Consider the following 25610-nt stretch of genomic DNA (forward strand, 5'->3'; position numbering starts at 1 on the left):
AGCGAAGAGACGTACAGAGGGGTTCTGAAGGCACGGCGCTTCCACAAAACTGGGTGTTTTCAGGAACCGTTTCTGGTTTTGTCTAAACACACACACAGCCACTTATTCCCTATGAATTTTGTGCATATCAATCGAAATAGTTATGGTACTTAGTGTTGGGATAGAATTTTTGTCTAAAAGGTACGAACAACCTTTATTTTTGCGAATTTGATAAAGGCTCCTTCTCCATCAAGACCTAACATCTGCAAGACTGTTAGCTGAGGAAGGAGCGAGCCTGCCTACTTTGTTGGTTTTGTTTCCTTTTTGTCGCTCAGAGGCACCCATTACATTCTCTATGTATTAGGGTCCCATTTTTTGTCTTGACACCAACTGGAGTTGGGAACCGTGTTTTACTCCTTTGGTTTTGTTTGTTTTTAACCTGGGATGTATTTAAGCCTCTCACTCACCTGGGGCAGAACTCCCAGCTTCTGCCTGAGGAGCTGATGCTGCAGGACAAACCCCTCCTGGAGAAAGGAGGGCCTCGGTCCTACCTGGAGGGGAGGCGCCTGCCTGCAGACAAGCAGAGGGTCTCAGGGGCCTCCAAGACGGGCAATCTGTGGGACACTGACCAGAGGTGGCCTCTGTGGTCACGTTCAATTCTAAGAGAAAAGGATTTAGAGCTTTGAGTCTCTGATTTAAAAATTCATTGATTCTCAGTGCAGTGGGACCTCTAAAAGCCCTTCTCTGCTCCCACCTCTCTCCCACCCACCCCCTTCCTCTCTGCCCCAGGCCAGTGTAAATGAGCAGGCAACCTGACTTTACTGTCTTCATGTGCCACATCCTGTTTTCAGATTAATGAGCTCATTTGGTGGAAATTTACCAAGGGAAATAGTTTAATTTTGGAAAGTACCAAAAACTTATCTGTAGTCACTCGACTTATTTTTGGGGGCTCTTGAAATAGAGGGGGCATCACCAGAGGACCTCTGAGCACTCAGCAAGCGGCAAGCCTGCAGAAATTGAAAGAGGAGCCCAGTGAGGCTTAACCTGACTCAGAAAGGAATCGAAACCCTTTGGAGACCACTCATCTCTACCCAGTAGAAAAAAAAAATTTTTTTTCCAAAAATAAGTTTAAGAAGAAAAGTAGTCCATCTGGCTAAGGCCTAAAATCTGGTGGTATGAACCTGGGGCCATGACTGGGGAACAAGAAAGCACACACAGGGAAGTAGGGAATGTTTGAGCCGCAGCGGTCCCACTCACATCCATAACCTGCTCTGCTTGTTCTACGAAGCACCAAAAGGTATCCATTCTCCAGTTTTGCCCCAATCCTTCAACTGTCAGGCTCTTGATGTTGAAGTTGCCTGCTAGCCTTGTAGCCTTTTGAGCTTGTGGCTCCTGCAAGGAACTAAGGACTGAGTGGCTAGGAGGACTATGGAAAATTAAAGTTTGGTGAGCCATTCTGCATTGAAGATGGTAGAGCACGTGTGACAAGCCCCGTGAATGTCTGACCACCTCCTGGCCTGCCCTGTTTCCTAGAGGAGAGATTTTTCATCCCTTCTAAGATGCAGAAGAGAAAAATGGTGAAAACTGACAAGGCGCTGACAGTTCAGTACTGGAATGAAAGGAATTGTGTCTTCCTTCTCTGCCCCCATCTGAAATCCATAGTGATATTTTGGAGGACATATTTATATTTTGGAATGAGCACTGGACTAGGAGTCAGGATACTTGTGTTCTTTTTTTCTCCCTGCCACTAAAGTATTTGGTGGGGGGGGGGTAGATAAATAGATGAATGCTTAAGCAATAATTCAAGAAATAATAGCCATAGTTTTTTTGTTTTTGTTTGTTTTTTAGTGGAAAATGACCTTAAAGATCATAGAATGCATTGGGTTTTTTCAAAATTTGTGTTAGCTGTGGGACTGTGTCTTCAAATGCTTTTTCACATAGAGCGCAAACGTACAAACCAGCTAGAAGCAAGGATTTTCTGTTAAGCGGAGCAGGCAGCTGGGAGCCTGTGCACTGGGCTTCTCTCCTCCCCATCCTGACCTCTAGGCTCTAGGGACACAGTTAAAAAATCATGGATCTGATGAGATGCTCCCAAGTCCCAGAGGTGGAAACTGGTATTCTCTCCTGGGCTGGATTGCCTCTAGTGTCCCAGCCATTCAAACTTTTCTCCAATAACTGTGACTTTCCATGTGTTATAGTCCAGATGGGCATTGGAGGAGGGAAAGATTACATTGGCCTGGGTCATTAGCCTTCCAGGCGGTGAGGGGGCAGGACCAGATTGGAGCCTAAGCATCTAGAGGATTGAGGTCAGTGGTCATGGTAAAAATAACAGTGACAGTAATAGTGGCTACACTTTATTTAATATCAGTCACAGTGACACTGCTCTAATCAAAGCACATCACATGCCTTGCTCCATTTACTAAGATCATCAAGAAGTGAGGGCTTCCCTGGTGGCGCAGTGGTTGAGAATCTGCCTGACAATGCAGGGGACACAGGTTCGAGCCCTGGTCTGGGAGGATCCCACATGCCGCGGAGCAACTGGGCCCGTGAGCCACAACTACTGAGCCTGCACGTCTGGAGCCTGTGCTCCGCAACAAGAGAAGCCGCGATAGTGAGAGGCCCGCGCTCCGCGATGAAGAGTGGCCCCCACTTGCCGCAACTAGAGAAAGCCCTCGCACAGAAACGAAGACCCAACACAGCCAAAAATAAATAAATAAATAAATAATAATTTTTTTTTAAAAAAAAGAAGAGGTGAGAAAACTGTTTTTCTCCTTTCCAAAAGCCAGGCCCCAGATTATAGCGGTAAATGAGGCAGACCGAGCTCCTGTTCTCATGACAGCTGCCTCCTAGATATGAATGCACCAGCTGAGCATATCCAGTCAGCTAATGCCAGCCATTTGGGCTGCTTCTGTTTGTCAGCAACCCTTAAAACTTGGAGCCCATAATGGGCTACTACTTCCTCTACTCATAAATACCAAACATTCCTCGTTTTGCCCCTATATTCCTTCTTTTCATTGCCAGCTGCAGGCTTTGTCCCTGTCATAGTCACAGCTTGTGTTTAGTAAAAACAATTAGTGCACAGCTTTCCTGCTAGCATCATCTACATCTCCTCTGTAAACTTCTGGTTCCTGAACCAGGAAATTTAATTAAACAGATGATTACATGTTATCAGTCACCTAGTAGATTAGAAGACCGAATTGTCCTGGGTTCCTCAACCCAAATTCAATACCTCCCCGTGGTAACTCACACACAGCTGATATCAACAATAAAACAAAGAAATATACCAAATGATCTTGTAAAAACTGTAGCCTATAGTACACCTTCTCTGCTTTGGTGTGATGATTTAAAATGTCCCAAGTTTTCTTCTGTTAATCTCCATCTGGTTCTTACTATACTTATTATAACTGGCAATTTATAAAATGTGCCTGTTTACACCATTTTTTCTGCCCCACTAGACTATGTGAATTATATGAATATGAGAAATTAAGTTAATTAAAGGTGTTAAAGTAAAGCTGTGTCTGATTTCTTCATTGCTCTTTCCCTTGACTTAGCACAGAGGAGGCAGTCAATAAACATTTGTTCAGTGAATGACTAATACTCAAGACACTATCCATAATCATTTTTACTTAAGGTAACAATCATTAATGATGATTTCACCATCGTCACAAAATGTTTATTAAGTATCTTTGGCCTGGCCCTTTTCAGGGTGTTGTGAATTTAGAAATAGCATTCTAACGAAAATTTGAAAAGAAATCTGGGGTTCTTTTTTGAAGGGAGTTTCTATGTCTGGTGATTTTTCCCTATCAGTAGATTTCCAGATTTTAAGGAAAGAAACAAAGCACCTCAGAAGTTTTTTGAATTGTAGGCTCCAGAGCTGTCCCTGGGGGTTTTCCAATTATTTGTGGGGCTGGCCACTTTGAAAGTGCCATGGGGATTTCACTTCGTGATGGGGTACCAATGACACTCACGGGGATGGTAAAGTGGTCCAGGCAAAGAGTTTGGCAGATGGACCCTTTGATAAAGACAAGCTCTTAAGAGGCCAATAATGAGGAAGGCAGACAACTTCGGGTCAAGGCTAGTCAACCTGCTGCTTCTCTTTGCCATCTCTGGCCACTCGTGTGCCTTGTTCTAAAAGTTTGCTTTTGCTACGTGTCAAATTCCTTCTTTCATGGACTCTGGCAATAAAGACTCTTCTGAAGGTGGGTGCCTGGACCTCCAGTGCCTTTTGCTGGGCTACAGAATTATTGCTCTTCCTTCACACTTACATTTGTGAGGTTGGGTTTCCCGGGCTCTTTGCTGGAGCAGATCAAGAATATCTTGATGTTCTAGCCCCGAAGCAGTTGATATCTGCCTGAGGAGCAATGCATCCTGGGGGTCCTCCTCTCCCTCCGGCCTGAGGACTCAGCCTGAGAGGGAAAAATCAGTGAGTGAACAGAGTCCTTATTCAGGAATCAAGAGATCTGCCTCTGACATTGACTTCAGGACTGTGGGGAAAGTCCCTCCCATCCTTGGGCCTCCTTTTTCTCATCTGCGAAGTGGGAGAATGACCTCAGAACAATCCTTCAGGGCAAATTCTTTAACCATTCAAACCCTGGTGCTGGGGAAGGGGTACAAGTCTCCTACCTGTTGAGGGGCTGCTCTCCTCACCTGCACCAGGAACCCCTATAATGGATGCTGGAAGCTTCCACTAGATGCCTGGTCTTTTTGGACTCCAGACTTTTTTTTTTCAAGAAAAAGCAATGAGAAAAACCTCCTCTGATGGATTTTTTTCAGAGCTCAAGCCAGATGAATTCCCAGCACAAGCCAAGACTTGGGAGCAAGAATGTGGGGCAGGGAGTAAGAGGCTAAGAACCAAAGGGCTGCAGCCTGTGTTCCCTCAAAGAATACCCAAGCTGGGGGCTGGGGTTGTGAACGTGGGGTTGATGTTTGTTAATCTCTTCTGAGATTCTTGTCTAAAAAAGGGGAAACGGGGGCTCCGATTGGGGAAAGAGCTTGCACTGTAAATCAGAGGTCCAGAGGCATCCTCTTCTATGTTCTGGTGTCTTTTGACCCCAAATGTCCTAATAACACCCCTGTCCTTTCTTGTTCCTGCATTCATTTCTTCTTGGACATCTCTCTACAAGACTGAATTTCCTGAGAGCCAGGGAGCAGGGTGTATTCATCTTTGTAGTCCCCTCGTGCCCAGTCTACATCTCGCACACTAGTAAGTATCTATTAAGAGAGACTGATTTGCCATCTTAAGAGGATCCAGGAATATTAGGAAAACATCCATCCTACCTTTCACATCTGTAGGTTCCCAAAATGTGTTTAACAGTTATATTTTTAGCTTCTACCATGAGGCTATTTGCTCATTTTTAGAAGAACCATAGTATAGACATCTAGAAAAATTTTCTTTTTCTGGGAGATCATTGCCTTAATCATTTTGGAGCTAGGATGCGGGAATTTTTAAAATGCAAAATCAAATACACAAGAAAAGTTAGTCTGTCTGGCTGCCATCCTTGGTTGCTATCTTCTGTAACCAGCGTCCAGCTACACAGCCAGAGAGCCTTGGGGAGGGCCCACAGTGGTCTCCATCCCCTCTGATTGCTGAAACCAGAGCTGCCTGGGGAGGCCAGGGCCCTGGCATCAGTCCCTGCCTGGTCCTGCTTCTCTGTTCACAGAGAATGTGTTTGCACACGAGCCCTCCCAAGCCACCTTGGAGTCCCTCCAAGGACAGGCCTGGAAGCTGGCCAGGAGGGAGGGTGCTCCTGGAAAGGACACATCTCTGGGAAGCAGAGACCGTGGCATACAGGCACACACATGCAAATACTTTCAGGATGGCCACATCTTCCAAGGTTTCAAGAGAACCTGGAAATCTGGATTTTTATGTGCAATGTCTTGATTTTTAGAACATTCCAAGAAACAAACCCTAACCAAATAAGCATCCCCACAAACTGTGTCTGAGGACCACGATTTACAACCTCTGGTAGAGCCTGGCATGTCACACACATGACCTAAGCAGGTGAGCTAATGCCCTGCACGTAGCTCACTGGGACTACACACACCTTATATGCTTATCCAGGTTTAGACCTTGTGTGCACCTGATAGAGACCAGTCATCAAACATTTACACACGCTTGCTATCTCCTAGGATGTCCTTTTAATATTTTCACTTTCCAGCTAAGGAGACTGAGTATCAGGGATCTCCAGGGTCATGTAGCTGGTGGGTGGCTGGACTCACATCCCAGGCTGCCTGGCCACAAAGCCAGCATTTGCCCCCCACTCACCTCCGGGATGCCTGCACTCTGAACTGGAATGTCTGCTACTCTGCACCTCTCAGTAAACTCAGTTCGCTGAGTTCAGGGGCTGTGTTTCATTTGCTGTTGCATCCCCATCACCTAACAGAATGTAGAAGGTGCTCAATAAATACCTGTGGGATTGCCCACAGACACACAAACACACATACAGATGTAAACCCACACAGTCACGTAACTCCACCCCAAGAACTGCCCAGGAACATCCCAACTCTCAAGCTCCCACAGGCACACGCCCACCCCCATCTCCCACCTCCCACAGCATCCCAAGCCAGGCCTCCCCAGCTCCCCCTGCCAGCCTTGCCCAAAGCCTTCACAAATTGTTTCCTGGAAATCTTGAGGCGGCTGTGGTGTTCTTTTTCCCTAACTCAGGAGACAACTCAGCAGTTTTGTTTTTCAAAGTCTGGGACTCATAAACCTGGAATCCTTTCTTCGTTTTTTTCACTAGAATTTTCCTTGGCCGGGTGCCTTTCCCTAGGGCGGTGGCCAGGAGGTCACACTCAGAGCGCCCTCTGCTGGGCACCGTCCTCCCGACCTAGTGGGCAGTTGCAGAGGGGGAAGGGACACAACTGCTTTACAGATGGGGAAACTGAGTCAGGCGGTGGTACTGGGGAGAGGTTGGGGGGTGTGGGCTCATTCCAAGTGTGTGCCAATGTGCACTACTACTAAGTGCTTTTGTGATTTTTTTTTGATAGTTGAAAATAATAAAAGAAGAAACAGCTCCCAGAGCTCAGACATGGCAGAGAAAGGCCCTCTGTTCTCCCCAGGACCTCTTGTGGGACAGATGGCAGAGGTTTGGGAACTTCGTCAGATTCGACTTTATCCTTGAATCCCCACCACATTTAGTAGGCAAAGAAACTGAGACATAGAGAGTTGCTGGGGGAAGAAGGAGGGAGAATATTTATTGAGCATCTGCTATGTGCTAGCTATGATCACAAACTCTCATTTAATCTTCGCAGCAACCTTGTGAGGTAGATGACTTTATTTCCATTTTACAGATTAAGACATAGAAGCTGAGTGAGGTCTCAAGATCAGAAAAGAAGGGGAGAGCTGGGATTGAATCCAAACCTGCTGTTTTCTTGGCTTTGCTGCCTCCTGGATTTTTCCCATTTGGCTCCAGTGGGCCCAGGGCGGAGCCTTTGTGGCTGGGCTCATAAAGGCAAGGTTTCCATGGCCCTCCTGCTCAGAAAGAGAAGCCCCTGTCCTCAGCCCCTTCCAGAGGGCAGTGTTGGGGACCATGGGGAGATGGGACGAACAGCCCCATCAGGCTTGAAGCTGAGGGTCCCATAGCTTGGAGGAGGGTCCTGGCAGCTGTGCCAAGGCCCCTTAACTAACAGTAAAAACAGGATTGGATGTCTTTATAAGCTGAACTTGTGAGAGGTTCCAAAGGGCAAGGGTTTTCCTGGAAAAGAAAGCAGGTCCTGGAAGGTCTTTGTTTTGTTTTTCTTCTTAATGGGGCCCTGGTTAATGACTCAAGGAAATGAAGAACACATTTCACCAAGAATTAGTCACTGCCCTCCCCAACCCTCCATCCTGCTGCCCTTTCCAAACCTTCAAAAATTCTCACTTCCTGCAGGAAAAAATCCAAACCCCTGGTGTTGTTCATCTTTGGTCTGGCTTAGCCTTATCTTCTATGCGTCTCATTGAAATAAGCCACCCAGGGGTCTCTGTACACAGCTCCCTCTGTTCCCATGCTGGGCATTTGCCCTCATTATTACCTCTCTCTTAAAAGACTTCATTTCAGCTTGTCCAAATCTTAGTCATTCTTCAAGACCCAGCTCAGAACTTGCCTTCTCCATGGAGCATTCTCCACTGTGCCCAAAAGGAACCATCCTGCCTTGTGCTGATGGATGCAGGTGTTAGTCTCCCTAACAGACTAAGACCCTTGAGAAACAGCATTGGATTCATCATTGATCCCCCTATATGGGCACACATGCATGTGTATGTGTGTGTGTGTGTGTGTGCACCCTTTATACCACCTGGCAGTAGGGTGCTATAGAAAGATCTCGAGACCCTCTGCTCTGTCATTAGGAGATTAGGGTTGAATAAAGATTGAATGTGTTGGAGAGAGCTGCTGTGCTTCCCCCTTCTCAAACCAAGAGAAAAGAACTTCATGGAGTCTACTTAGAGAGCATAATTCGTGTCTACGGTGGTTTGAGATGGGGAGACATAGTAGACTTTCATCTGACAGACACCAGAGAAATTGAAAGGATGAGAGATGGGTGTCATCTTAGACAAATAAGACAAGGAAGAGATAGCACTGCTCAGATCAGCCTGAACTCCCAAAGTTGGTTTGTGCAAAGGATGCTGTTCCCATGGACAAGAAGTGGGCCACACACTGGAAGAAGTGATGTGAAGGCCTCTTCGGTATGTCCAACAGGGGGACAAACTGAAGGTACCGCTGGAATCCTAGGGCTGCAGAAGGGGTGACCAATGGGATACAAGGTAGTGTGATGCTTGTGTAAGGGTGAGAGGTCCTCAGAGCTTGGGAGCAGTGTCTGAAAATTCCATAGATGTGCCCACATGAAAGTAAGCTTTAAAGCCATCTTACAACAGTGCTGTTGAGTAAGAGTTCTCCTGCTCCCCTTTATTGTCTCCTCACTACCAACCCCTTAGCCCTGGAGAGGTCAGAGGCCACAGTTAGCAAACTGGGGAGGGCAGTCTGGGGAAAGAAAAGCAGCTGTCCATGCCCCCATTTCCAGCTATAGGGGTTCCACCTGCAGCAAGCCCTGGTTGGGAGAAAAGATTGAACTTTAAATCAAGTCTGGATTTTGCTTTTTTTTTTTGGGCTGTGCTGTGCGGCATGTGGGATTTTACCCCGATCAGGGATCGAACCCCGTGTCCCCTGTAGTTGGAGCAAAGAGTCTTAACCATTGGACTGCCAGGGAAGTCCCTGGATTTTGCTTTTGTATGGGACCGATTTATAAAATAGAATTTGTTTGGTGACTGAAGTGGTCACAGGAGTTTTTATGTCCTGAGAATGACCAGATGATCAGAAAAGTCATAGGAAGCTTGAGTTTTCATCAAAGGTCAGAAAAAGGGCTTCTCTCCCTTTCCTCTGAACAAATATTTAGAGGGGGTTGGGAGACAAAGTAAAGTTGATTTATGATTATACACTTCAAGTCTTATTTACTCAGTGTATTGATTATATTTGCTACTGTAAAATGGGTCTCCATCACATTTTTCCAATTTGTGGTGTTTGCTTCTGTCACTTCTTCCAAAGCAATTAAGTACCTGTGCTCCCCTCACTTAACCATCACCCGAACGTTCAGCTGTGCTTCAGGCTTCAGGTCCCTACCTGGTGGGGATTTGAAGGAGCCTCACATGCACAGGTCGAGGGACTCAATGTCCATGTGCCTTTACTGCTAGTTCCTGTGTGAATCTCATTCTTCACGTGGCTGGCTTCTCTCATGTGTCTGTGTTCTCCACTCTATGTGTCTCTGTCTCTGCGTCTAAATTTCCCTCTTCTTATAAGGACACCTGTCACATTAGAGTAAGGACCCACCCTACTCCAGTATGACTTCATCTTACCTTGACTAATTACACCTGCAACGACCCTATTTCCAAATAAGGTCACATTCTGAGATGCTGGGGGGTAGGATTTCAACATATCTTTTAGGGGGAACACAGTTCAAACCATAACATCTTCCTTTCTTATTTTCCTAAATTTGCAACTTCTCCTGCTTTCTCCAGCCATATAAATAGCACCTGCAGCAGCTCGAGCCAAGAATCCATGAGTAAACCTTGAGTCCTTCGCCTTCATCACCCCCATCCCAATTCCTTCAGCAAACCCTTTCAGCCCTACCTCCAAAAATATCCTGAATCCATTCATGTCTCTTCGTCTCCATTTCTACCATTCTAGTTCAAGCTACAATCACTTCTTGCCAAGACAGCTGCAATAGCTCCCAACTGGCCTCCCTGCCCCTTTCTTATCTATATTGTGGTCTCACCTGCCTTGCTTAGTACTCTCTACTGAATCAAATCCAAACATTTCATCCATGTTTACAAAATCTTATTGATCTGGCCCCTCCCACTCCTCCGACCTCCTTTCCCATCACTTGCTTTCTTTGATCTAACCGCATCAGCCTGCTTGCAGTTTCCTGAACCACTGGCCTCCCCTCTGGAATGCTCTCCTCTGGGCCTTGGTATGGCTGCCCCTTCTCGCCTGAGCATCTCAGCTTAAATGTCATGTTATTTAGTGACATCTGAGAGACCTTCCCTGACCACCCCATCAAGAGCAGTCACCCAGTTATTCTCAGTTGCAGACCTTTATTTTAATTCTCTGCAGAGAATTTAGTAAATAGATTATTTTTCTCATTTATGTAGATATTTATCATCTTTCTGCCCATAATCCCTAGGAGAGCAGGGACCCTGTTTGTCTGGATTACACCATCTAGAACTGTGTCTGGCATATAGAAGGAACTCAATAAATATTTACTGAATAAATCATTAATCCTGCAGAGAAGATCTTTGTGTATGAACTTCCCTGCCCCCTCTGCTTTTGAGAATTTATATAAATAATCCATCAGGAGGAGGATTACCGGATCAAGGGATATAAACATATTTTGGCTCTTGAAATGTATTGTCAAATAGGTTTGCAAAGATGTGAGGTCAGTTTTCATCTGTTAGGCAACCTTCTGAATCCCCCGTGCCAAGGTAGTGATTTCTGGTATGTGGAGGAGGGAGGTTGGGAGGGCATGTGCTAGAAATGGCAGGGGAGCGGGTGCAGGTCAGAGCTGCTGCCTCTGGTGGGTCAGGGCCCCGCAGCAGCAGCAGCAGTAGTGACCAGCCAGCTCAGCAGGGCCCTCATCCAGCGCCTGTCTGGCGGGGCAACAGCCTGGTCTTCCAGGCCTGCCTGGGGCAGACAGGCCCTTCTGTTGCATGAACTTGGGTCTGGCTATAGGAGCCAAGGTGGGCAGAAGAGAGCAGTGCCCCTGCTCTTCAGCACAGGGAGGCCATCCTGGAGGCGGGGTTGGGAAGTGGTGAGGGGGTGGGAAGCTGAGGATGCAAAGTGGGGCTTGGACCCGGTTCTGGAGGCCCCTTTGTGGAGGCTATTTCTGGACTGAAGCTTTCCTGCTTAGGACACGGAACACTGGGCGATATGAGTACCTCCATACATAAACCAACAGGAACAGAGAGACCTGTCTTACGCACTTCCACACACAGCCAGGCCCATGCAGCAGTGCCCTGCCCCCATCTTGTAGAACTGCTACAAGAGCTAAAACAGCAGCTGTATGTAAGATGCTCGGAATATGGCATGTGACGGGCATTATCCAAGTGTGGGCCATTATCAGTCCTCGCCCATATTCCTCATGGGACTGTAAGCTTCCTGAGGGCAGAGGTCAAATTTGAGGTGGAATTAGTGCTAATGAGTCAGGCTGCCTGAGTTCTAAAGCCCGGCTCCACCACTTATTAGCTGAGTGACTTGGGTAAGTGACTTGGGTTCCTCAGTTTATTCCTCTGTACCAAACTCATGGGGTTGTTTTGTGGATTAATTGAGCCGATGAACGTAAAGAACGTATCACAGTGCCTAACACGTAGCCGGCACTTGGCGAGTAAAAGGATAAATTGATGCCCAGACCTGCTCGGGCCACATTCTACAAAGGCAATTTAGTTTTCTTTTAGCACCTCCTACCTCCTCTTTTTTTCTTAAGACCTCTTTCTCTTTGCTGCCCTGTGTTTCTCTTGTCCCCAGAATTCCTCAGTCTTTTCTGCAACCCATTCCTGAAAGGCCTTGTGCACGACTCTCAACTAAAGTGTTGGCTGTTAAAGGGTTGCTTCCCTTCATGTGAGAATCCCTGACTTTATAGAACAATCTAGAGCCTTGTTAGGTCCAAGAACCAGCAACATAGGCATCAACTGGGAGATGCAGAATCTTTGGCCACCCCAGACCAACAGAATCAGAGCCTGCATTTTCATAAGCTCTAAAACAATACTTCTTAAATTTTAATGTGCCTATGCTTTTCCTGGAGACCTTTTTAGAGTATAGATTTCAGTGCTCCAATTCTAGAGTTTCTGATTCAGTAGGTCTGAGGTGGGGCCCGAGAATGTGCATTTCAGCACTTTGCAAAGCACTGCTCTAAGAGTGCCAGCCTACAGGACCAAAGGAATGAAGCTTTAATAGAGAAATTTGAGGCACTAGGGGGAGATTGTTTTTTAGGATAGCAGACACTTTCCTAATCTTTTAAAAGCACACCATGCAGTCTCTGCCTGTGGTATCAGCACAAAGATGCTTTTGATTATTAATGCCATTTCCATATTTGTTCAACATTCTACAGCTTAAGAGTTCTTTCACTTGTTTGATCTGATTTCATCCTGCAACAACCCTGTATGTTGGGCCCAGAGAAGTTACTACCTCATTTCCAAAAGAGAGAACGGAGGCACAGGGAGCTGTGGGAGTTAGAGATCACAGCCCGCCAGCCGCCGCAGGCTGCACTCCCTGATTGGGCACGTAGGTGTTACTTCTAATCCTTACATCCCTTCACGGCTGCTCATCCTGCGCTCACTGGATAGAGAGGCAAACCGAGAGGCTGGACGAGCTTCAGGAACTTTCCCAAGGTCCCTAACCAGGGCAGGTCTTACTTCTTCCCCTTGTCACTTCCCCATAGTAACCACTCCTTTGTCTGTGTCTGTCTTTTACACACACACACACACACACACAATGTGGCCAAACCGAGGGGCCGTTACAATTTCCACACCCAACATTTCATTACTGAACAGGCCAAAATTTGGCCTTTGCCTTTAGAGGTGAAAGGAGCTGGCAAGAGGAGGATGAATGACTACCAACCCTGCCCCAAGGCCCCAGCGGACCCAGGAAACCTCCTCTCTGATTTCTCCTACCCTGGCCATATCTCATTTCTCTTTCTCTGTTCTCAGAGAATTAGAGTTCAGTCCTGACGCTAATTTCCCAAAGATTCTCTATCTGGAAAAAAATTTATTAAGCCATATAATTCTTTCCTCAGCTCTGATTTCCTTGTCTTAGTCAGCTTCAAACCCCCTTTCCACCCACCCCGACAATGCCAAAACAATACACACACATACACACACACACACACACAACTACAGCCAAACACACACACACACACAACTACAGCCAAACAAAAACCACCCTTTCCAGGACAGGTCTGATTTCTCTCATCTCATCTGCTAGCAGTGTTAGCCCTGGGCCCCACCCCCCGGGCTCTGGCCTCTGCCCGTCTGCCCCTAGGCCCAGCTGGTGGGAGCAGACACCAGGCCCTAATATGGGGAAGAGGAGCTTGGCACTCTGCGTCCAGCCCTGATTCCCACATGGGACCCTTGGAGAGTCCCTGCTCTTTCCTGGCCTTTTTCCTCATCTGTGAAACGGGGAGAGTTTGATTAGATGATCTCTAGGGAATCTTTATCTTCAGTATTTTATGATTCTATGTAGGAGGCTCACAAAGGAAAAAAACCTCAACTCTACTGGCAAAGTAGAGTCTTTTGAGGGGAGGTAGGAGGACCTGTCAATTCAGAGTTTTACAAATTGTGTTATATCCACGTGGAAGATGATTTCAGGACACATTTTGAAAATCTATGAAATTTCTCTCTGATGCCACCTTCCTTCATTTTCCTACACCAACGCCAGTGTTCCCACTGCCCCAGTACCTGTCCCCAGAGCCCTCGTCGGCCTCACTCTGCCTCACCTGTGGTCCTAGCACAGGGACAGCTTAGAGAGCATATAATGAACACACTCATTGCTGAGGCCTAAGGAGGCAGAGACTTTGCTAGGATTACACGATGACCATATTCCTGCCCTTCCCGTGTGTGAGAAGGCGGTCAGCTCAGACGCTGAAGCATGGCTGCCGGAGCCCAAAAGATGCACATTTGAGTTGCGGCCCTACTGCTCATGAAGGTATGAGACCTGGGGCAAATTGCTTTGCCTCCCGGGGCCTCAGCTGCTTCCTTCCTAACAGTAAGGATGATGACAATCATCACAGGATGGGTGTGATATGCCAACAGAATACTCCACGAAAGGCAATCAGCATGATGCCAGGCAAGAACTTTGTTGAATTCATCACTTAACATGTGCCAGGGCTGTATTGTTAACAACGGCAAGTTACAGGTATCGTGCCAGGCCCTGTGTTCATCACTTTATGTGCATGACCTGTGTTATCTCATTTAAGTCTCACAGAAATCCTCTGAAGTGGGAATTATTTTCAGGCGTGAAAATGGAGGTGTAAGGAAGGAAAGCAGATGTTTTCCTTTCCATTAATGGCCTCTTAGAGTTGCAGGGACACTGGACGTCGTTGGGGCCAACCTCCTACCTTGAAAGCTCCTGCAACATTCCTGGACGGTGGTAGTGATGGGGAACCTGGTCCCTCCTAGAGAGCCTAGTCTATCTTTGAACAGCTCTGGCTCTAAGGAAATGCTTCTTTGCAGGGAGCCCAAATTGATTTCTCTGTAACCTCCACTCAACTGCGTGGTGGAAAGAACACTCTGAGCTCAGAGTCAGAGGCCTTGGGCTTGTGTCCCAGCCCTTGCCCTGTGCAGCACTGTGACCACTGGAAGCCGCTCCTCTGGGCCTGCTTTCCCAGGTCCTTCCTGGTTTGGACATTTGAGGATTATATAACTCATGATGGTGTACGTAATACACACATATCTGATTATAATGATGGAAACAGTGAAGGAGTGGACATCATGTTCCAAGGAATGGATTGGTTTCTGCCAACATGTCAGTCAGGGTGGGGACCCTGCCAACCAAGAAGAATCCAGAAGGTTCTTAGAAATGGAGTTCTCATCTTTAAACAAAACCCCGTCCCTTCCTCCCTATTTCCCTCCCCTCTCCTCCCACCCACCACCCTCTCTCCTTCATTTTTTCCTTTCTTCCTCCTGTCTTCCTTTCTTCCTTTCTTTCTGATTCAGAGGCATAAAGGGATATTTTAATCTCCAGTCAAAGTTAAAGATCGTGCCCCTGGTGACATGTTTCTCACATCACATTAAACTCGCAGAATCAGTCTGATTTCAGGAGTAGGGAAAACCTAGGATGCAGGTTTTCCTCTTTGTATCTCTGAGAACCTCCCAGATTTGGCTGCTAAATTCCCAGCTCTGAGACAGAGGCTTTCAGTCATGAGGTCAATGTGTGCACTTGCAAGTGGCCTCTGAAATAGTATGCAGATTTTTCCATTGTGTGCACATATGTTTGGGTTTTTTTTTAATTTTTTTTTGCGGCACCTCGCGGCATGCGGGATCTTTGTTTCCCAACCAGGGATTGAACCGGCGCCCCTGGCAGTGGAAGCGCAGAGTCTTAACCACTGGACTGCCAGGGTAGTCCCAAGTATGCATTTTCTAGGAAGAAGGGTCTGTGAAAGGGAAGAGTAGCCCTTGACAGCTGGGAGCTAGACTGGGAGCTGGGCCTTAGTGTCCCTTGGAGCTGGCCTGGTTCTCAGAGCCAGGCTGTGGTGTTCTCTGTGTCTGATGTCACAGAACATCGGCATCAGACAAAATGGATCAAGACAAAAAAAAAAAAAAAAAAGAATGCTCCATAATCATGTTTGAGCAGGGAATAAAACAATAATATAATCTGAAACGCAAGAATGACCAAATATCCCCCTTTCCTGACTAATGTGAGTGACTGTTTCTTCCTTTCCTCCCAGTTAGATAAGAATTGATACATTCAATCACAGGATTGCCTCTGCTTCCTGACAGCATCCATCCCAGAGCAACGCCCACTTCCCTGAACCGCCCCCCACCAAATAATCCATCACAAGCCCTATAACAAGTTCTTTCTAACAATCCTATAACAAGTTCTTTCTACCATCCAATGAGTGAGAAGCTCCATAAACTCAACTTTGTTGAATTACCATCAGCTTTTGCCTGGTTTACTGCAGTAACCTCCTAACTGGTCTATTTTTACCCTTGCCTCATTTTCATTGGAGCAGTAGCATAATCCTTCTAACAGGTAAGACAGACCATGTCACTGCTCTGCTCCAGACCTTGCAGTGACTCCCCTCTTCCTCTGAGTAAAACCAGCACCCTGTCCATGACCTGCACAGTCTTGTCCTGTGACCTCTCTGACCTTGTCTCCACCTACTTCCCCTCTGCTCAGTCTGCACCTGCTACGCCAGCCTCCCTGCTCTTCCCAGAACATACCAGGCGTGCTCCTGTTTTCAGCTCGGGCACTAGGTGCTCCCTCTGCCTGGAACACTCATCCCCCAGATCACCACATGGCTCACTCTTTTACCACCTTCAAATCTTTGCTCGAGTCTCACTTCTCACTGAAGCCCACCTTGACCTGACCACTCTGTTAAGCTGCAACCCCTCTCTCCACCACTCCCAGTCTCCCTCAGTCTGCTCTGCTTTTTCTTTTTCCCACAGCTCTTATGACCTGCTAACATTCAAGGTCAATCTCCTAATTATTGACTTTATTATTTACCGCATGTCTCCGGCCGCTGGAATCTAAGTTCCACAAGGGCAAGGATCTAGGTACCAAGCTCCTAGAACTGGGCCTGACCTGCGATGACCCATCAGTACATATTTGTTGGATGTTGCTGAATAAATTAGCATCACGGGGGCTGGAAAGTAAAACTGAGCATGACTTTGGCTTAGAACTCCTCTGAGAAACAAGGAGTCAAGCTGCCTACTTTAAGCTTGGCTGGTTGTCAATTCCACATATTTTCTTAAGACAGGGTTTCCTAAACTTCAAGTATGTACATGCCAACGTCATGATTTTTGCCCTAAGAACAATCTATACTTTTATTTACTTAAAAACCTCCTTAAATAGACTTTTTGACAAATAAATTTATTTTCAAAGAGAATTTTATATCATGGCTTTGTTGTGCTCGTTGTATATTTTTCTAATACAAGTTAAAATAAGCATATAACTATTTACCACCTAAATTGTCTTGCTTACCCCCAGTGGAAACCTGCCTTGTGCTTTTTCCTTCAACCAGAAAGACCCTCCTGTCCCTCTCTACCTACCCAAATCCTGCTGTCCATCTCCAGGAAGCCTTTGGAAGCTCCTCCAACTCACATACTCATTCACTTCTCTGAACTCCCTCCACATTTATAGGAAGAAATACATACCTAACATTTGGGTTCTTACATGCCACGTAGTCTTGTTTTCTGTTTCATAAGATTATAAAATTTCTTCTTGGAGCTCTAGATAAAAGAGGCATTAGACTGTTTCAACTCCCTTGTTTCACAGGCCATCAGAAAGGTGAAGAGGCTTGTCCCAAACCCCTGCCAGGGGCACAGCCACACTAGAACCCGGGTCTCCCAATGCCCCACACTCACTGGTGAATCCACAAACACTTGCTGAGTCCCTAGAATGTGTCTGGCATTGTGCCAGGAACAGGAGACAGTGATGAAGAGAAAGGGCCCAGACCTTGCCCACATGGAGCTCACAGGAGAGCCAGGAAGCGGCACACCAAAGAACTATATATGAGTAAATAAATAATTGCAAGCGCCTTGGAAGAGAACTGCAGGGTTGAGGAGGGGCCCTGCTGTGTGGAGGGTCAGGAAAGCCTCACTAAGCAAGTATGTTTAAGTACTTAGGAGTTCGCTGAAGAGGAGCTGGTGGATTTCTCAGGGATCCAGGCTCACTCACAAAGGCCTGCTTTGATGTTTGGAAGCTCAGCTGCATTGTGGGTTAATTAGGCCGCTGTGGCCGACCTATTTGAAACAGTGCTCAAGGAGAAGGCGATGTGATGGCCCAGAGACGCTGGTGCCTCGGGGGTGCTGCAGTGGTCCTACCCACCCTGCTTTCAGCAAGAAGGTGACAGGAGGCACTTCAGGCCTGCTCTAGAGGGGCCCTTCATCCCTCGCTGGCAGAGAGTTTGGGCATATTGGACACACTGGTTGTTTTTGCCAAGGGAGTGCCTACAATGTGAGTTTTGACATTCACAAAAATAAATCCTTAGTTCCTGCAAGTGGAAAATCTTAGTTTAACTTAGGAGGCACACTGCAGGGCCTTGTGTAGTTTCACCTAACTGGTAAGGGGCAGATTTTTCAAAAAGGGAATGCATTTTAGTCACTGTTACCGTTTCACCCAGAGTTTATGTTTCCTTGTGATATTTCAGTGGGGCTGGTTAAACTAAATCTAAGAAACTCCACCTGCATCCTGACTTGGTCTTAGGAAATTAAACCCGACGAGCAATGGGATGGGGCAGAGAGGTGGAAGAGGGATGTATTTAGACTGTGAGTGAGCCTTGGGGTTTGCTCTCCCACTCTGCCCCTTACTAGGCTGGGAAAATTGCTTCACTTTTCTGAGCCTCAAAGTCCTCATCTGTAAATGGGGATAATAATAATTCCTGTACCTCGTGAGATTCTGGATACATTAAATGGAAATGTATGTGAGAATTCTTCCATAGAATCTAAAGTGCTGCAAAATGTCACTTAAAAATGAGCCTCCTGTTAGAAATCCTCATTTATAAACCCCCAGTGGAGGCTCAGAAACCTGGTTAGGGCTCCTGATTCCCACTAGGTTTCTCTTCATTAGGTTGCTTGCCTTCCAGGAGAACAAGTTCCAGGGGAAATGAGTATGTGCTGGGTGGGTGGGGAGGGGAGTAGAGGGATCCCCATGAGGGTAAGGAGAGGGCAACAGGAGGGGAGGGGGCAACGGCAAGTCTCCTACCTTCTCAGGTTGCTGAGGTCTCTGAGGTGAGGCCTTCTCAGGTCTCCGGGGCTGCTTTCTCTACCTCTCTCAATTTGCCTGTCTTTGTGTGGTTGAAGCTGACCTAGCATAAAATAACACGCTTTTTCGCACATTTTGAAAGCAAAGGCAGGCTTTAATGATCAGTCTTCTGTTCCTTGGTATTTTCTTTCAAGCAAAGGCCATGTTTTTGTAAGATACTACATTTCAATGGGGCTATTCTTTCATCCCCAGCAAACATTCCTGAGTGGTAGGTTTTAGGAGGGTTCCAATTTATTGCTTCTGGTGTCCAATAACCTTGGAATGAGTGTCTGTCTCCATGCCCCCCAAGGACATGTTATTTCAGAGTTACTGCTCTTAAAATCGTTCTCTAATAAAAGCAAGTGTCCCTAATTCTAAGTAGAGTGAGCTCTCCAAATAAGACCAGCTGTGAACGCTGGAAAAAAAAAAAGGAACAAACTTCAACAGGAGTCCATAGTGAAAACTGGATGCAGCTGACCTTCTTTAGGCGTTTTCACAGCCATTTAAAAAGATGTCTTCAGTAAACTCATCTAGATTCGCTAAAAATGCTTGGCATGATGGACACCCGGTGTCTGTGGGCCAATATTCAATCCAGGTCAAGGAATCTAATGGGTAGATGTACCTGCCAAGAAATAATGCAAACAAAGCATTTGTGATGATGGCCACAGAGAGAGAAGAGCTGAATTCAGTTGAGGCCAGGCTGCTCAGGTGCCCAGGGATCAGGTTGCCGGCCAAATACTTCTGGACCCGTCTCTCCCCAGGAAGGTCCACAAAACCCTGGGGATCATGAGCTGCTTGGGGCTCCCATGGTTAAAGGCAGGAACAGCATCTGTTTCAATGTCTATTTTTAAAAAACAGATAATAAAACGTGTATCCAAACACTGTCCTCTTTAAAACACAACAGCCTGAGAACTTACTGAGGGAACACATGTGGTAAAGGAGGGTCAGTGAGCACCCCCAGATTCATTGTCAGACCTGAGCACTCAACTGGTTTATCCTCAGTGCGTCCTTAGCTACCCTGGTGGTTTTGAGGAGTTCTTTGTTTTAAAGTCACATTATTTCATTTATGCTCCTAATGGTTTGCGGGTTAACAGCAGGGCACGTAAGAACACGCAGTATGTTTAAGAATAAATTGCACTCCGTTTTGGAGGGAAGATCAGAGACTCCAAAATATTGGTGACTTACTTGAAACGGAAATTGTATTTTATCTGCAGGGCCTCTTTACCCATAATTAAGTACTGTTTTCCTTCTTCCAGGTCAGCGTTAACACAGGTTGTCTTTTTAATGAAGGTGATTTCAGAGTCTTTCTCAGCAGCAGCTTCTCCTGAGAGACACACAAGTAAGGTTATCACATTCTTGTCACAATGTCAAAATTATTAACTCTTTTGAGCATTCCAGTTCCTCATGGCTATTTATTATTCAGTGTAAATTTCTATTGACAGGCTAATGGCTATAGGCAATGTCCATGTGGTTAAGACTTCGGACTCTGCAATATTATGACATAGTATGAGTGTGTTTCGTGTTTGGTAATTGCAATCATTGTTGCTTTTGTTGTGGTCATCCATTTACAATGCTTGGTGTCAGTTTATTTATCTCTTGTAAAAATAAAATACAGTGTGTGTGTGTGAAAAAAAAAAAAAAAAGACTTTGGACTCTGGGATTAGGCTCCCCAGGCTAAACCCCAGCTCTGCCACTTCCTGGCTGTGTGACCCCAGACAAATGAAGCTCAGACCCCTCATCCAAAAAATGGGCATCACAGTAAAACCTACCCTGCAGAACTGTTGTGAGATTAAATGGGTTACTATATGAAAAGTGCTTAGAACACAGTAAGCACTATATAAGCGCTTTTCATTATTACTCTTGTAGAACCAGGAATTAAAAGAACCTCTTTAGAGTTGAACAATATTAATCTCCATATGTCACACAGGAAAATAAAAAAGGATTTGGTAGCTGGCAATGGGCAACTCTGTAGAAAAGTGCAAGACATGTGAAAGACTAGAAAATTTTAAGGAGGATAACTTTGGGATTCCCAAAGAACTAGTACGTAGCCAAGAAGCTGGCTCCCTGCCTGGAATGCATTCTTCTTCGTGTTGGCCTGTTGAATGTCTACCCATCTTTAAACACATCTTCAGTTCTCACAGTATCCAGTAAACATTCCCTGATGCTCTTTGTCATAAGTATCTGTCTTCCCCTTACTCCATTATACTTGAATTTCTATCATAATGTTTCACTCCACATGCCTGATTCCTCTGCTAGGCTGGAAACTTTTTGAGTCCAGGACAGGGAATTCATTGCTATAAATTCAGGACTGATATCCAGTTATTAAACTCTGGCAAAGTCATACTAATTATTAAATCCTCGGGCTTCCCTGGTGGCACAGTGGTTAAGAATCCGCCTGCCAATGCAGGGGACACGGGTTCGAGCCCTGGTCCGGGAAGATCCCACATGTCACGGAGCAACTAAGCCCGTGCGCCACAACTACTGAGCCTGCGTGCCACAACTACTGAAGCCTGTGTGCCTAAAGCCCATGCTCCGCAACAAGAGAAGCCACCGCATTGAGAAGCCCGTGTACCGCAATGAAGAGTAGCCCCACCCGCCGCAACTAGAGAAAGCCCACGTGTAGCAATGAAGACCCAACGCAGCCAAAAATAAATAAATAAAATAAATTAAAGAAAAACATTTTAAAAAATCCTGAAAAAATTCTGAACCTGTTGCTAAATAGCATATAATAGTAATGTATAAATGGTAAACTTTAATTAGTACTATAAATTCTAGTGTACTCATGTTAGTTCAAGCTAATGTTCTTCGGCTCTCCCAGTGACCATTAATACATGACTTCCTGTTGCAGCAACACCTAAACACCCTTCCCAGCACGATTTGCCAAGTCAGCCCCTGTCCTGGTAAGCAGTGTGGCTGCAGGGGGGCTTATTATTTTTTAAAACCTTTTGTTATGGGAAACTTCAAGCATATTCAGAAGGGAGAATAATTAATCAACCTCAGTTTCAACAATCACTCATCTTTTTTTCATTTATACCCTCACCTACTCTATGCATCCTGTGCTTTAGGAGAAACACCAATCATAGGATAATAACATCATTATCCTTGAACCACATAGTTGCCCTTGATTCTAAGTCGTTTAGTTTTTATTTTGGTTTATTGTTAGTGAGCAGCAATTCTTGTGTAAATAGTAAGTGTGTGGTGTTTTAATGTTTATATGAATTTAAAATCTATATATATTAAAAACTAACACCCAGAATGACTAGATAACAAAGTATACAAAATTTTCTTAACATTTCCTTTTAACTATCATAAATATGAATCTTCTGAACTGACAGGAGAACAAAGAAGAAATGATATCAATAAAGAACTGCAGGGATTTCCCTGGTGGCGCAGTGGTTAAGAATCTGCCTGCCAATGCAGGGGATATGGGTTTGAGCCCTGGTCCGGTAAGAGTTCACATGCTACAGAGCGGCTAGGCCGGTGTGCCACAACTACTGAAGCCCGCATGCCTAGAGCCCGTGCTCCACAGCAAGAGAGGCCATCGCAACGAGAAGCCTGCGCACCGCGGCGAGGAGTGGGCCCCGCTTGCAGTAACTAGAGAAAGCCCGCATGCAGCAATGAAGACCCAAGGCAGCCAGAAATAAATAAATTAATAAAAAAAGAGAACTGCAGCGACTTCCCTGGTGGTGCAGTGGTTAAGAATCCACCTACCAGTGCAGGGCACACGGGTTCGAATACTGGTCCAGGAAGATCTCACATGCCACAGAGCAAGTGAGCCCGTGCGCCACAACTACTGAGCCTGCGCTCTAGAGCCCGTGAGTCACAGCTACTGAGCCTGTGTGCTGCAACTACTGAAGACCTCGCTCCTAGAGCCCGTGCTCTGCAAGAAGAGAAGCCACCGCAATGAGAAGCCCGCGCAACGCAATGAAGAGTAGCCCCCGCTTACCACAACTAGAGAAAGCCTGCGCGCAGCAATGAAGACCCAATGCAGCCAAAAAATTTTTAAAAAAACAAACAAAACTGCAGCTTGGGAATCATCTGATGCTGCAGAAAATTCAGAACAGTCTGGAATGTCTTTTGATAGTAGGCAAGAATTGATACAAAATAAGTAATTTGTATTTCTGGAATGAAAAGCACTTGATTATTTCAGTAAAAATAGGAATGGCTTATTATTGCTTATGATGTGAATGTTGGATGCAAAAAGTGCTTGAAAATTGGGTTGTGAAAAGATCAAAGTGCTAAACGCTTACCTATTTTGTCAGAATGGCAATCGTGTTTCAAATAAGGAACACTTGTGATCATCAATGAGAAAAAAAATAACATCACAAATCAACTTCATACAGTAAAACATTTGAAATAATAAAAATCAGAAAAAATGTTGTCAGAGTATTGATCAAGCAAAGAAAAATTTGGAAACTATTAGAATTTTAAACTCTAGTGTATGGTTAAAAATAATCAAACACCTAGAGGGGTGGGATAGGGAGTGTGGGAGGGAGGGAGATGCAAGAGGGAAGAGATATGGGAACATATGTATATGTATAACTGATTCACTTTGTTATAAAGCAGAAACTAACACACCATTGTAAAGCAATTATACTCCAATAAAGATGTTTAAAAAAAAAAAGTCAAACATTTTCAGAGTTGAAATACTTGATAACATTTCCAAAAAACCAATGTAAACGTATTGCCACAATTTAGATTTATGGTCCTACTTATTGCAAAATTTATATGTACTGAAATGAGAACACAGCTTTTTGAAAAATATAAATAAGGTAATAAAATAAAATTTCAATCATTATTGAGAAAATCAACTATTTAATATAACATGTGTTTTAAATAACTTAAAATGAAAAATTAGAGACTTTGAAGATGGCTTAATGGGTTTTGTTGAACTCAAGGTACTGGAAGGAACAACGGTACAGCATATCAAACTGTTTGAGAAAAAAGGTGTCAATGAGAAATATTTACATGAACACTTTATTGGTGCAAGTGTAATGCCAGGGAGAAGTCTGGGGCTTCAGTAAAAATCCTGAAATTTCCAGCTGTTTCAGTTTGACTGAATCACCTATCAAGTGTCTCTGGATAATGCAATCAAAGACAAAAATCACTTTAGATATTGTTTTCATAAATTTGATATTCACTACCACATAGCTAATATACACTAGACAGAATTAAGTAATAGTGTGAAGACCTCAGACAACTGCATTAATAAAAATTGGAAAAATATTGGGATTTTTGACAGGCAGCCAGTAGTGCTAGAACTGCAAAGGCAGTTTATAAATCATATCAAGTCTGATAGATTCACTTTGACAGATATAGGAGTAAACATTTAGAAAGTGAATATATATGTGTTTTAGTGATTTGCCTATGATATTCTAGCAATTATGTCAATACTATATGTATTCAAGAAAAAAATGTTTCAGCTTTAATAAGCTGACAGATTAATGAATGAATGATAAAACTGATCGTAGAAAAATAAGTAAAGGAAATATGAAAATGAAGCAAGAGCTGTTACAAAATGAAGAATCACATGTCGTTTGATATAAAACAAAATAAAATATCAATCTAAGAGAAAAACTAATTGTATGAAAGTGTTTTTGTTTTTAGTGACAAAAGCAAAAAATATAATAAACTTTTAAGTTTTGTAAAACCTGTGAATTCTGAAACTTTGTCAGTGATGTTTGTAAAACTCTGAGGGTTGACGGGGAATAAAAATTAAGAAAATTAGGAAAATTAAATATGACTTCTCAGTAAATTGTTTTTATAATTTAGCTGATAATAGAGATATATTAAATACATGAAAATGTTAGATGGTATCATAAGGACTAGAAACATTTGAATGTAATTACTGCTAGTTCAGCAGCAACTGAGAAAGTGTTCAGTACCATGCACGATACTGCTGCTATTAGGAGAAATTACTTATTGAGGCTCTAGGTCATGTAATGACTATCAGTAGACATGCAATTGGAAAAATTTGATGTGGTTGCTTGTTGTCAAATCGAAGCACAAACAGGGGCCCCCTACCCGAGTGAGTGAGTCAAGCAACATAACACTGACAGTTTCTTAAAAAAAATAACCCACAAAACAACAAAAAAACTTATTTGGGGTTAAACATGATTTAATGAATCATTTGTGTTACTATTTACATCATTACAAGCAGTTTGACAGTATTTGTAGCTCAGTTTACTTAAAGAATAAAAGGGAACATATTTTTTAATGTTTTATGTGGTATTTTACATATGAATTTATTTTTTGTATTGGTTACTGAAGCTCACTTATCCTATCAAAACTCACATGGCATCTGAGCCATTTTGCACTTCATAGATGCTCCTAACTGGTTTCCCTGTTTCAACTCTGGTGCCCTCCAATAGAAGCCAGGATGATTTTTAAAACCATACATCATAAAATGTTTCTTGCCTACCTAAAACCGTTCATTAGCTTCCCTTTGAACTTCTAGAATAAAATCCAAATTTCTCACCATGCCTTATAAACCCCTGTATGACCCAGCTCCCGCTCATCTGGTTCCCTCTACTCTGCCCTTTAAGAATGGCTAACTCCTAATATCATCTCCTAAAAGACGCCATCTGCTATCACTCCAAAGGAGTTTCCCCCATTAATTCCGCATCTGTTTCAACTATAATACTTATGATTTATAATTGTTTATTTGTCCATCTCCTTTTTTAAAAAACGTGTCTCCTCAAATAGAATATA

General features: G+C 44.5%; 1 protein-coding gene across 2 annotated transcripts in view; it reads right to left on the reverse strand.

Moving 5' to 3' along the window:
* Positions 1-18993: 18993 nt before the first annotated feature.
* The window catches only part of C5 (complement C5), an 80821-nt gene continuing 74204 nt past the window's right edge, over positions 18994-25610 (reverse strand). Inside the window, exons 40-41 of one of the 2 annotated variants that reach the window (XM_007178108.2) lie at positions 20085-20223; positions 18994-19521 (exon numbers count right to left, since the gene is read on the reverse strand). In XM_007178108.2, the coding sequence (XP_007178170.1) occupies positions 19383-19521; positions 20085-20223 (278 nt within the window). In that variant the 3' untranslated portion in view covers positions 18994-19382. Of the gene's footprint in view, positions 19522-20084; positions 20224-23867; positions 23978-25610 lie in introns of those variants that run through there. The other variant, XR_009008655.1, reaches the window with a different exon arrangement.

This window comes from Balaenoptera acutorostrata, chromosome 6 (assembly GCF_949987535.1).
Source record: "Balaenoptera acutorostrata chromosome 6, mBalAcu1.1, whole genome shotgun sequence".
NCBI lineage: Eukaryota > Metazoa > Chordata > Mammalia > Artiodactyla > Balaenopteridae > Balaenoptera > Balaenoptera acutorostrata.